The sequence below is a fragment of the Rhinolophus hipposideros genome (genome assembly GCF_964194185.1).
Source record: "Rhinolophus hipposideros genome assembly, chromosome: 14".
NCBI lineage: Eukaryota > Metazoa > Chordata > Mammalia > Chiroptera > Rhinolophidae > Rhinolophus > Rhinolophus hipposideros.
The window spans coordinates 48,276,451-48,290,572 of record NC_138060.1 but is presented as its reverse complement, the minus strand read 5'-3'; the positions used below and the strand labels follow the sequence as shown (position 1 = coordinate 48,290,572).

Below are 14,122 nucleotides of genomic sequence, written 5' to 3'. Positions count from 1 at the left end.
AAAAATAATCTAAATTATACAATTTCTTACATTTGTTACTGACCCCAAAATAATATAAATATTTTAAAGCATACCTGATTTTATAGCTAGACATAACTATAGATATATAGATATAGATATAGATGTAGACAATCTCCTTTTTCGACTCTGGTACACCCTGATTGGTTGCCCAACAAAACCCAAGCTAATCAATACCATTAACCATGATCCTGAACTGTAGACATAACATTTATGGAGAAATAACTAGGCTTTCGCAGGCTAACCTACCAGAGATTAATCTTTAAAGCCAAATAAAGTGTCCCAATAACATTCTGAGATGCAAGAGGTAGAGAATAATATTTTTTTGATATTGAGAAATACTCTCAATATTTGAACCCATTCATGACTACTTGTTTAATGAATACCCACATATTTCATATAACCGTTAAAGTTGTAGATATGAATGGACATTTTCTTCCAATATGAACAAATAGTATCATAGACTCTCTGTACCCATATTGTTACTCCTTCAGTGATTTCTTAGTAGTCTCTGATGCCCTGGTAACATTAATAAAATAAATGATTGCTGTATTGCTATTTTCTAGATAGTTTGACATGGATTTTATTTTAGCTGCATACTTGCTTTCTTTAGAGATAATCCATAGAAAATAAGCTTTCATAAATTGGATACTTAATATTGTGTTTCTATTTAATTATATTATGCTAAATAGCTATTAATAATGTAATGGCAACATCTTCACAGAGAAACTGGCATATTCTGGTTTACTGATGATGTGGCGAAGAAGAAATTCTAAGTACTATCTAAGTACACATTGGAGGGCGTGAACAATCAGAACTTTTTCTTTTAGCAGCTGTTACAGTTTTGTGTTCAGAATGTTGTGCCTGTAGTTCTAAAACAGTAATAAATTATTCCTTGAGCTATTCTTTCCTTTTAAATGTTTGTAATAAAATAACAGAAAATTGCATGCCAAAAGACAGTTCACAGGCACACATTTGGGTTTCAAAGATTCCAAATTCACTACTTATTCTTGACACTCTGTGCTTAGGGAGACAGGGATCTTAGACATCAGGAAACGGTCTCTCCAAGAAGGTTTCAGAAGCACTACTTGAAAGATAAACATTACCTCCAAAAATATTTCGGAGGAATATGACTTATGTACATTTCGGAGGAAAATGACTTTATGTACAGAGGCTTTGCATAATGACATTTTTAGAATGCAGCAAAATTTAAAAACTTCCATTCATGATTGATTCATCCATTACTCCATAGGAAATGATGGCTTTTTAACATACAATGGTGCTACAATGGAGCCTTTCTGTTTTACATTTTCCAAAGTGAGCCTAAATTCTAGACAACACCATTAGGCTCATCAAGCACATAAAAAATGTGTAGTGATGTGTATCAGATCGACTAATAAAAGTTGTACTTCAATAGAAAACAATTTACCTTTCCAAGCAAGTCTTTCTCTTATTCCCTCACATGAATATTTCACTTAATGCAGGTGGTTTTCCTTTCTGCCCTTTGCAATAACTTGAAACCCAACTCTATACTTTTTGTGTGTTATTTTCACCTAAAGTGCCCTCCTTCTTTTTCTTTAACTCCATAAGCACCACCCATCCTTTAAACTCATGTTTATATTTTTGTTTTCTGTCCTTAACTGTTCATAGATACCTCATCATTTTCAATGTTATATAATTGCCAACCATTTGACAACCGTTCTGCTGCAGACTTTCAATTATAACATCCTAAGCACATAAAGATGATCTTCACAAATATATTATTTCTTGCTTCTCTTCTTTCATTACCAATACCTTAAAGAAAATACTGTACGTATGTGATGCTCAACAATATTTGCTTATTTGTTGATTTTTTTCCCCATTAAACTCAAGCTTCTTAATTTCCTAAAATGAAGAGTGAATAAGGGCCCAAAGCCCAGGGAAAAAAAAACAAACAAACAAAGAATAAAACAAAAAACAAGTTATTTATCTACAACTTGCTATTATCCAACAATTTCTTATTACACAGTTTGTGATTAGTTATTTTTAAGTTGTACAATAATTTAAGATATATATGTCCCAAAATCCACAACTAGTCATGGAATAACAAATAATGCCAATTTGCTCAAAACCATGCCATTTCAGAATCTAATTATTTCATCATTTGGCAACCAAGCTATTAAATTAACTATGAAACAATCTGATACAGCACTTAATGATTATCAGGATGTTCATTAATCCTTAAATCCATTAAAAAGTTTTAGTCTCCTCAGAACATATCTGACAGGGGTAATACATTTTTTAAAATTGAATTCAGTGGGATAAATGCATTCCTCTCCAAAAGCCAAAATGGTTTCACATTAGAATTCTTTTAAATCTTTAAAAACAGATACATCTAATGCTTTTTAATATTGTTCCAGAATTTAGAGAAAAGAAATACTTTCAAATTATGTTTATAAAACTGTTATAGTTTTGACAGTCAAAGCTGACTAAAACAGTACACCTAAAAGAAATACCAGTTAATAATTTTATTAATAAAGACTGATACCAAAATACAGAAAATCTTGACAAATGTAATTGAGAAGTATGGTTTAAAAAGGTTATATCATGACCAAAAGGAGTTCATTGTAGAATGGTTTCAGATTTAAAAAAAAAAAAAAAGTGTTAATAAAATTAACTAAAATAAAATTAGTTACAAATACATTGATAACATTGATAAAATAAAATTTAAAATCTCCATATTTTCTCAAAAGAACTTTGATTAAATTCAACAATTGCACTGTCTAAAACAAACAAACAAACAAACAAATAATAGAGACATTCTCATTAAGATCAAAAATAAGTCAAAGGATATCCTACAATGCAATTGGGTAAACAAATGGATTGTGAAATATAAATATTTGAAATGAAGTGGAAAATGAGATTATTTTGGGCCCAATTTTGTGGAAACTCATTTCTCAATGTAATTATTAGAAATTATCAGAGAATTTAGAAAATTGGTTGGTTATAAAATTATTTCATATATGGGATAAAAGAACAGGATAAACAGCACCGTGAAGATTCAGCCAGACATTTCTCAAAGGTGGGACACTCGGCAGGGCAGCTAATCAGGAATATAAGAAAACAACAACTGTACTAGACAAAATGAGGCTTGAAAGACACAAAAAACATATATAATATGTGCACTGATTGTTTCCTTACCTGAATAATCCAGCTTTATAGAAAATTTATTTTTGACTGCTGGGAAAATTTGATTAGAGAAGATAAAAAACTTATTGACGTGGAAAAGTACAGATTGTTAGCTGAAAATAGTTAAAAATAGCATGTGCTGTGTAATCTCATTTTAGTGAAAGCTAACACATGCATACATACATACATACATACATGCATACATGTGATATATATGATCTATGAGTGTTACGTGTAGATGGCGATAGATTAGTAAATGTAGGTATAGGTGCAAATAAAGATCTGGAAAGATATACTATTAGATGTTAACTAGAGCAATCTTTGGGCAAGAGAAAATTTGTGTTTTTATATTCCTATTTTCAATAATGTATATGTGCTAAATTTCAACATGCTTTTGAATAATTAAAGAATGTTTAAAATTTAAATTAATAATATTAGTGTACAGAAATAGATTATTTTTCTATACACCAAAATGATCAATAAGACAATATAATTTAATGAACATCAAGGTACATATATCTTTATGGATGATTTCACTCACATGTGGGATATAAAACTGAAAGCAAGAAACAAACAAGACAAGCAAACAAACAAAAACTCAGACACAGACAATAGTTTAGTGGTTACCAGAGGGTACAGGGGGAGGGGTGAGGTAGAAGAGAGTATTTGACTTTGGGTGGTGAAAACACAGTGCAATATACAGATGATGTATTATAGAATTGTACATTGAAACCTATATAATCTTATTAACCAATGTCACCCCAATAAATTTAATAATAATAATGAATAAAATGAAAAATATATGATTTTATAATATTATAGCATTAGTAACAAAAATATTTAGTAAAATATTAAGATGCCAAATAAATTATTTAAGAAATGTAGAGTACATATATTGAAAAAACATTAGACATAAAACAATTGTTAATTAAATAACACACTACTGAACAAAAATAGGTCAAAGAAGAAAACAAAGGAAAAATAAAAATAATATCTTGAGACAAATGAAATTGGAAATACAACATACCAAAACTTATGAGATGCAGCAAAAACAATTTGAAGAGGAAAAGTTCATAGAGATAAATGCCTATGTTAAGAAAAGAAATGAAAAAAACAATCAAACAATCTAACATCTCACCTCAAAGAACTAGAAAAGCCCAAAATTAGTACAAGGAAGGAAATAACAAAGATCAGAGCAGAAATAAATAGAGACTAAAAAGACAACGAAAAAGATCAATGAAACTAAGAGGTGATTTATTTTTTTAAAAGACAAACAAAATAGATAAAGCTGTAGCTAGACTTACCCAGGAAAATAGAGAGAAGACTCAAACGAAAGAGGAGACATTATAACTGACACTGTACAAATATAAAGGATCATAAAAGACTACTAAGACTACAACAAAAAACAATCTAGCAGAAATGGTATGTTCTTAGAAACAATCTATCAAGACTGACTCCTGAAGAAATAGAAAATCTGAATAGATTAATTACTAATAAGGTGATGGAATCAGTCATCAAACCCCCCTAACACAGAACATTCCAGGACCAGATGGCTTCACTGGTAAATTCTGTGAAATATTTAAAGAATAATTAGTACCAATTCTTTTCAAACTCTTTTAACAAAGAGATGAGGAGAGAATACTTCTAAATTCATTTTACCCAGATACCACAACTAGGCAAGGACAGTGCAAGAAAAGATAATTACAGGCCAACATCCCTGATGAAGCCATTAAAAAATCCTCAACAAAGTATTAGCAAATCAAATTCAACAATACATTAAAACAACCATACACCATCATGAAGTGGGATTTATACAAAAAAAAATGCAAGGATGGTTCAACACCCACAAATCAATGGAGATGATACACTACATTAACAAACAAAATAAGAATAAAAATCATTTCAACAGATGCAGAAAAAGCATTTGAGAAAATTCAACATACATTTTTGAGAAAAACTGTCAATAAATTAGGTATAGTGGGAATGTACCTCAATATAATAAAGGCCATATATTATTATGTAGGAAGCTCACAATTAGCATCACACTCAACAGTGAAATGCTGAAAGCTGTTCCTGTAAGATCAGGAACAAGACAAGGATGTTTGCTTACTCTTGCCACTTTTATTTAACAGAGTACTGGAAGTCCTAGCCAGAGCAATTAGGCAAGAAAACGAAATAAAAGATATCCAAAATAGAAAGGAAGAAGTAAAACTGCCACAATTTTTAGATGAGATGGTATTACATACACAAAACGTAAAAAGTCCACACACAAAAAACTGTTAGAACTAATAAACAAATCTAGTAAAGTTGCAGGATACAAAATCAATATATAAAAATCAGTTATGTTTCCATACACTAATAATGAACTATCAGAAATAGAATTTTTTTTAAAAATATCCCATTTACGATTGTATTAAAAAGAAGAAAATACATAAGAATACATTTAACTTGGGATGAAGAAAATTGAAGACACAAATAAAGAGAAAAATATTCTGTGCTCATGGATTGGAAGAATTAATATTGTTAAAATGCTGATCTTACCCAAAGGCGTCTACATATTCAATGTAATCCCTATCAAAATTCCAAAGGCAGTTTTAGTCACAGAAATAGAACAAACAATCCTAAAAGAGCCAAAGCTAAATACAAAAGACCCCAAATAGCCAAAGCAATCTTGAGAAAGAACATAATTGAAGGCATACACTTCCTAATTTCAAGCTTTGTGATATAGCTATAATAATCAAAACCATATAGTTTTGGCATCAAAACAGACACACAGATCAATGAAACAAAATAAAGAACCCAGGAAACAAACCTATGTGCATATGGTCAATTAATTTATAACAAAGGAGCCAAGAACATACAATTTGGAAAGTTATTCAATAAATAGCTTTGGGAAAACTGGATAGCACATACAAAAAAATGAAACTGAATCCCTATCTTTTATCATACACAAAAATCAACTCAAAACGAATTAAAGACTTGAACATTAGACCTGAAACTGTAATACTCTTAGAAGAAAACACAGGGGTAAGCTCTCTGACATAGATCTTGGCAATGAGGTTTTTTTGTTGTTGTTTTTTTGACAGCAAAAATGAAAGCTATAAAAACATAATAAACACATGAGACTACATCAAACTAATAAGCTTCAGAATAGCAAAGGAAACCATCAACAAAGTGCATCTTATTAAATGAGAGAAAATATTTGTAAATCATATATTTAATAAGGGGTCAATATCCAAAATATATAAAGAACTCATACTGCTCAATAGCAAAAACTTAAATAATTTGATTTTTAAAATGGGCAGGTGAACTAAATAGACATTTTCCAAAAGACATACAAATGGCACAGGGACCTGAAAAGGTGCTCAACATTACTAATCCTTGGGGAAATGCAAATCAAAACTGCAATAAGGTATCACTTTACACTTGTTAGAATGGCTATTATCAAAAAGACAAGAGATAACAAGTGTTTGAGAGGAAATGGAGGAAGTTCCCATAAGTTATGTATATTTAAAGTTATTCCAATCAAAATTTTAGTGGATTTCTTTTAACTTCACAAACCACTACTAAAGTTATTCTGGAAATGCAAAACAGCTAGAAGAATTCTTGAGAAACACAACATAGCTAGAAAAATTGTGGAGAAACAAGAAAAAATTAACATTAGTGAGAAGTCCTGTCAGGTATAGATGGAATTAAAAATTTATAGTTATTATAATCATAGAATAATGATCAAAAATAGAATAGAATGGAGTGAAAAATGCAACCAAAGATGTAAAAGAGCTTTATCCTATGATAAAATTTGGAATAAAATTTTATATCAGTGGAAAAAATGTAGAGGATTTATACGGTAGAAGCTGTTTATGACAATTTGTTACCCATTTGGGGGGAAGAAAAATGTTGGATCATAATCTCATCCAATATTACAAAATAAATTCCAAAAGTAACACAAATTTAAAAGAAAATATAGTATAAACACACTAATAAAACATATGGCAATACATTATTTACGTCAATTATATCTCAATGTTAAAAGTTACTAAACTAAAAAAAACAAAAGCAACAATAACAAACAGCAAACAAACAAAAACATATGGTGTTTTAAATCTTATAGTTAAAAAGGTATTTTGTGTTAAGTCCAGATGCTCTAAAGCAGGGACTGGCAAAATACAGCCTATGAGCCAAATGTGGCCCGCATCTGTTTCTGTAAATAAAGTTTTATTGAAACTCAGCCATGCCAATTCATTTATATATTGTCTATGGCTGCTTTCACACTACTATCACATAATTGCCTAGGTGTAACAGAGACCATATGGCCCACAAAAACTGAAAATATATGTCGTTTTGCTCTTTACAGATTATTGACTCTGTTCTAAAGGGAAAAACATTAATGCTATATACTAAAAAACACATACTACATATTAAAGTTCTGTACAATGAATACCATAAAATTAAATTCCAAGTAAACTGATAAAATATCCAGATTTTCTATAACAATGTTAACTTACTGATTGTAATAAGATCTTCTAAAAATAAGAAAAGATCAATACCAAGAAAGATAAATGAGTAAATAAAGGAACTTGGAGCTCAGGGAAAATGAAAATAAAATTTGTCAATAAACATATGAAAAACAACTCAACTCCTCTAGGACTCAGAAATAAAAGTAAAACATCAATAAGTTATCATTCACAATTTATCACATTAATCAAATACTTGAAACTTGAAAATACCCAGTGTTAATTGAGGCCACAGGCAAATAAACACTCTCACTTAAAGTGCAACTTAGCAATAATGTGTATTAAATTTTAAAACACACATACCTTTTGTACCATCAATATATCCTACAGATATTTTCTCACAAGTGCTCAGTATTAGTCTTGATTTATGAGCAAGTACTAGAAACAGCATAAATGACTATGAATAGGAAATTGGTAAATATGTCTTGGTGTATTTATACAACTGCATATTATAAAATGTTAAAAAATGACATAGATCTTTATGTGACTCATGTAATGACGTACAAGACATTCTATTATGTTGCAATATAATATTTGCATATTGACCTTGTATATATCTTAAAAATACATATATATTTACACATGTACGTATATATTTTCATATGCATACAAAAATTGGATGGTGGCATACAAATTTGTTTACAATGTTTACTTCTGAAGGGTAGAATTGATCAGTGAAGGAATTCTAAGTGGAAAGTGTTTTTTGCTCTATACACTGTGGAATTACGAACTTTGAATTTCATTTTTTAAAGTTTTTTTTCTAAAGTTACTTAAGATTATTTTTGAAAAATTATTGTAGAATTTGGAAGCTAACAATGGCAAAGCCAGCACTGTGATTTTTGTTTTGCTTTTTCTTCCCCGTAGTTAAGGTGTCTAAGAGACTTTCTGTGGAAATTATTTTGTTTGTACTCACATTACCCGACTTTGAAAGGAGGTGATACTCAAAAGAACCTGCTGCTCCTAAATTCATTCTCATCCATTTGAATTCTTTTCTGGTAGAAATAGTATATGTGGGTTAGAGTTGCTATTGTTTTTGCTCTGTAGTTTAAAAAGAAGATTTGGCCTGGAGATATATTTTTACCGGGCTAACACCGTAGATAGCAAAAGCATTTTGACTTTCATAATGAATATAGGAGGATTAGGATTTTTGCTCACCTCCGGTGTTGGAGTAAAAGGATAGTATCTAAAAACTGGCTTCCTGAACAAAATTCTAAAGATTTAAATATTCTTTCTAAATTTGGTGATGTGCTTTTACAAAAAACACACCTACAAATTTTGGGGGCACAACCTTTAAAATTAAGCCTTACACCTTACCTGTTTGCAGGTAAAGAATGACCAAATCAAATATTAAGAGCTTTCTTGAACAATCTTTTTGTAGAGGGCAAGTTTACATTTAAACTTTAACTATAAACTTCAGGTTTATTAATCATGAAAGTCATAATTTAGCCATGCATAACAACAAATCATCCAATGATTAAATAAGGGCATCTTGCATTTCTTAGAATGCTGTAATTAGATAACCAATTTGTAATTAAGTAAAAATGAAAGCTGACCTTTCTCCTTGAGATGAAATAATGCTAACCATATGAAGAACAGAAGATTTATGATTCAAATGAGCCTAAATAAAATTTAAGGTAATGGAACTATGCTTCTTCTTGGGAACCATCATCTTTTCTCCTTGTCAGCACTCATTTAACAAAATATCCCACGTATTGCAACACAGAAATTTCAATTGTGCATTCATATGAGATTCCAATGTGACATGCTGCTATGCAGAGTAGATATTTGGTGCAATCCATCATCTATTAAAATTCTGTCAGTGTAATGGTGAGATTTCAGAGTATAGTACAGAACCCTGCACTAAGAAGCGGGAACAAATAACTGCTTTGACAAAGTCAGCATTTTTACCTCCCTAGAGCAAAAAGTGAATTCCTAATTTATTTTAGCAGTACTCTCTCCTCAGTGTCTGTTCAGGTAAACAACAACAAAATGCAAACAGAAGCACTCTTTCTGCCTTCAGTGGGGTTTGACAACTTTCCAGGAGACCTGATAAAGTCCCAGCATCCAAGTCCTTGCATCCAATAACTAGGAACCAAGCGTTTGTTATTTGACGAACACCAGTATGATAGTTCTCACTCAGGCAAAAAGACTTTTATCCCCGCTTTCTTAAAAGTTAAAAATCCTCTCAGAATCTTTTCTCTAAATCTACAAAACAGTACATTACTCACACCATAGAAAATTCAGTCTCTAAAAAGGCATAATTAAATGGCAAATGTCAGATTTATGCTTATGCTATCTGTTCTTCTCTCATTCCTGTACCACTCCCTTCCCCTCTTTCCATTATTTTGTTTTCTGTCTTACAGATCATTGCTTCTCTAGTTTAACCATTCACCCCTCCAGCCAAAGACCAGAGACACTGTACTCTATTCTAAGACTTTTCTTGAAGCACTATTTTTTTCTTCAGAAACCTGGTTGAGATCTTAGAGTTTTGGGAGACAAGACTACAACAAAACCAGCAGGGCTTCTGGCTCCCATGCATTCATAGAGATGGCAGGGGTGGGAGGTGGGGTGCAGAGGTGGGGGGTGATGGGGTTATGTCTATACTCTTAGAGTTTGTACATGAGATTTTTTTCTCAAAATGGTGGAAGAAAAAACACAAGAGAGGAGAAAAGCTGTAAGCAAATTAGTATGAGGGCAACATATTGGAGATACATAGATTCTGCACCTTGAATGTATTTGTAGATTCTAGTTGTTGACATAAAGGGGGTACCCAAAGGGCCTTTCTCTCTCTTTTTTGTTCTTAAAGAAAAAGTGGTGAGTGGTTTAGTAAGGAGTAGATGCTGAGTGGTTTAGTAAGGAAATAAAATAAGTACCAATCTAAGCAAGTTGTCTTATGTACAGCCACAGAGGCTATCTCCACCAGACTCATTAGCCAAGTAAGTTAAATAAGCAGTTGGAATGGGGTAGAAATAGGTCATGATTGCTTATTCTCAACTTTCTATTCCAACATTTATTTTATATAATTGGGCTAATCTAAGGCATAATGTGCAGACTACATATGTAAACAAACAGACAAACAAATAAATAAATAAATAAAAATTTATTGACTGTTTGCTATTTGCCAGGCACTATTTTAAATACCTGATAACTTATTTCATTTAATGAAAAATGCATTTTCATTAAATGATTATTTAGGAATTATTATGTTCACATAACAGATGACAAAAAAAAATGTAGCTTAGAAACTTTAATTGCCCAAAGTCCCGTAGTTAGAAAAGACATTTTTATTGCAAAGAACCTAACCAAGAATCCATGCTATTAATCAATGAGTCATTCATTCTTTTCAGATCCAGGTATTTTTTTTTTTTTTTGCCTTAGACTGCTTAAGTACATTTGTATTGTAGTATCACAGAATGATTAATTTAACCTTCATTTTGATGATGAAACTGAAACCAGTTGGGTAAGGTTATTTATGCAATCTAGACGACCAGCAACACTGTCGCAGGGCAAAGATTGATGGTATAAACTCTCTGTTTCCATGACACTGTTCAGCCAATTTGTCCACGTTAGAGACAACAAAGTGGTGGGTGGCCCAGCCACTCCTTTTGCCAGGGATCTGCCCCTGCCACAAACACTAATTTTAAACCGAGTGATCTAAGCTCAGACATGATGCAGAGTCTAGTTATGGGAAGTGATAAGATGTCATTGAGCAGTAGCCATAGCAAGGAAGATCCAAGGAGACAAATTACACACACACACACACACACACACACACACACACACACACACACAGCTATTGCTACAGTAAGATGTATGAGAAATGATACATCCAAAAGTGGGGCTGAATCTATGCAGGGGTGGATAAGGTGGTAATGAAAAATTTTGCTAAGTCCTGAGTGATAGTTGAAATAAAGACACATACAAAAACATCTTCTCTTCCCCTCACAGCTCTAGAAACTGTAGAGTATTATATACTTTGACATCTGGCAAAATATACAGATGTTGTCAGAGGTGCATTCCTTTTGGCCACAATGAGATGATGCTGAACCTCAGTGTGAGGACTAGGCGAGCATTACTGCTCTATAGATGAACACGTTATTTTTTTTAGAAGGTAGTTGTTTCCTTGTAAAAAGTCTACTCTTTAGAACTTGGCAGGACATCTTCCCTTTCCCTGTGTTGGCTCAGTCTGTGCTATACATTGGTTTGGCAGCATACTATTGAATTCTACCTCATGACTTGGACAGGAAAGTGTATCTTGGATTTGTTGTATGTTGGTATGATTTACAGAACACAGACCAGATGAACTCAGGAAGCCCCCAAGGTGAGGGATTTAAAGAGAGGGATTTGCAAAATATGGTCTGACATTCTGCTATAGTAAGCCACATATATTTTATCCCTGGAATAAAAAACAAACTATCAAAACATTAGGAGCAACATGGAATGTTCCTTATAAAAAAAAATGGAGAAAGCTCAAATATGAAAACCAGGTGCCATGATCCTTTGAGTCCAGGAAATGGATGCCTGTGTGTTTAGCAACCTGGTCATTAACATGTGCTACCTTATTTATATTTAGCTTTTAAAAGAGTTAAAATGTAGCACCGCTTCTTTGTATAACAAATACACTCAATAATAATAAGGATAATGGTAATAATAATGTATAGCATGTCATACTTAAAAAATTGTTTTCACATGTGAAACTCTCCCTTTGATCCTCCCCCAAATCCTTCATATAGTTAAATATAATGACAGAAAAGGAAGTGAAGGCACAGATGTGAGCATACCCAAAGGAGTACACCAGAGACCGTGTCACACAACTTTCAGTCTAGGGCTCCTTCCTTACCTCACACTATCATGAATATATTGCTCTTGAAATCTCTCTACCTTGTACTTCTATAGAGCTAGATAACCTGGAAAAAACTAGATAAAGCCAAATTGAATCATTAACCTTCAGTCTAGATTCTAAAGTAATATGTGATATTTTTCACATAGGACTGATGTAATATTGTTCTACGAAATGAGAAATCTAGCAGATAAAAAACTAGAGTTTGAATATTTTGGGAAGAAATTTTCCACTAAAGAAGAAAAGAATGGCTCTAGTTATTTAACATAAAAAATATCTACCAACCTTGCTATCTATCTATATATCGCCATCTATTAATAGACAACTACCTTCTTATTTTAAACGTATTGCTTTGAGTCAGCACTTGGCCGTGACACTGAAATTCACCCCTAAAGTACACCAAATTGCATTTAATGAAGAAAGGAAAGCATAACAGAAGGAAAAGGAAAACAGACAGGCTTTCCTCCTATAATGAATTTAATTGTTCAGAGCTCAGAGTTCCTGCATGAAGTAGAAATTCTCTATTCACAACAAGTAGTAGACATCAACTTGAGAGATTGACTGGTATGACTACTATTTCCAAGAAAATTTACCTATTGTTTTATCTATTATCTCTCTCTCTCTCTCTCTCTCTCTCTCTCTCTCTCTCTCTCTCTCTATTTCTATCTCTCTATTGTACATGCTTTTGTAGAATTTCAGGAACAGCTTTTTATCTGGAAAATATGGCTGCCTGAAAGAGGTATGGAATATAACAAAAGCTTTACCCCAAAGCTTCTATGCATTACAAAAGCTTGCACTTGGATAATAGAAATATTTAGCCTCAGGTGACTGAGAACACTTACTGTTGGTTGCATAACGTATGGCGGATGAGGCATCCATGAAGTACTCTGGACCTATGCATCAAACAGCATTTATTAGCACAAAGCAATCACAGAGAGAACTTGGTTCTTGCGTTCAGTGGAGTCACACTAGGTCATAAGAAAGTGGAGTCCATCTGACTTTACAGCTAATTAGTGCTCAAAAATAAGTATAGAAAGGTTATTCTTGGACTTGGTTAATTTGGTCCCTGAAACATGATAAAACGTAAAGCAAATTCCTATGTCACTGGAGCTGCTGCAGTGCCCACATGGACCAGGCTAAGCTCTGGAGCATATGCCAAAGATGGTGTTGGAAACTAAAGTATTAGGAGGCCTCCAGGACTTCCTATTTAGAGGTCAACTTCCAGGGATACCCAGGCAAAGATTAAAGGAGGCAAGAGTTGACTGCTAAGACATCCTCTTTTTCTGTCATTTGGACTAACTTCAAATTCTCAAGTGATTCCCATCTTGGAGATAAGTCCAAGTGGTAAAAGATGGGGTAATAATTAAAGAGATCAACCAGAAATTCGGGGGAATACTTTGGGATAAACTCACATTAAGCAAGTTTGTGATTTTTTTTCTCTAATAGTAATTGGTATGGTAGATAAAAATGAGCATTTATTCCAGCCAGTCGTTCTGAAATGTCTTGTCAGCCAAATGAGACAGTCAGCTTTAAGAGCTGATTGTCACATAGAGAACACTGAATATTTTGTTTTCAATTTACT

General features: G+C 32.4%; 1 protein-coding gene across 17 annotated transcripts in view; it reads right to left on the bottom strand.

Annotated features, from left to right (window-relative positions):
- Nucleotides 1-14,122, bottom strand: part of RBMS3 (RNA binding motif single stranded interacting protein 3) — a gene marked incomplete at its 3' end in the record, with an annotated part of 1,241,782 nt that overhangs the window by 86,299 nt on the left and 1,141,361 nt on the right. For 11 of the 17 annotated variants that reach the window (XM_081071703.1, XM_081071713.1, XM_081071712.1 and 8 more), the window contains one exon: nt 13,383-13,433. The exons of the other annotated variants lie outside the window; for them this stretch is intronic. In XM_081071703.1, coding sequence (XP_080927829.1) covers nt 13,383-13,433 — 51 coding nt within the window. The remainder of the gene's footprint in view (nt 1-13,382; nt 13,434-14,122) is intronic. 17 annotated transcript variants of the gene reach the window in all.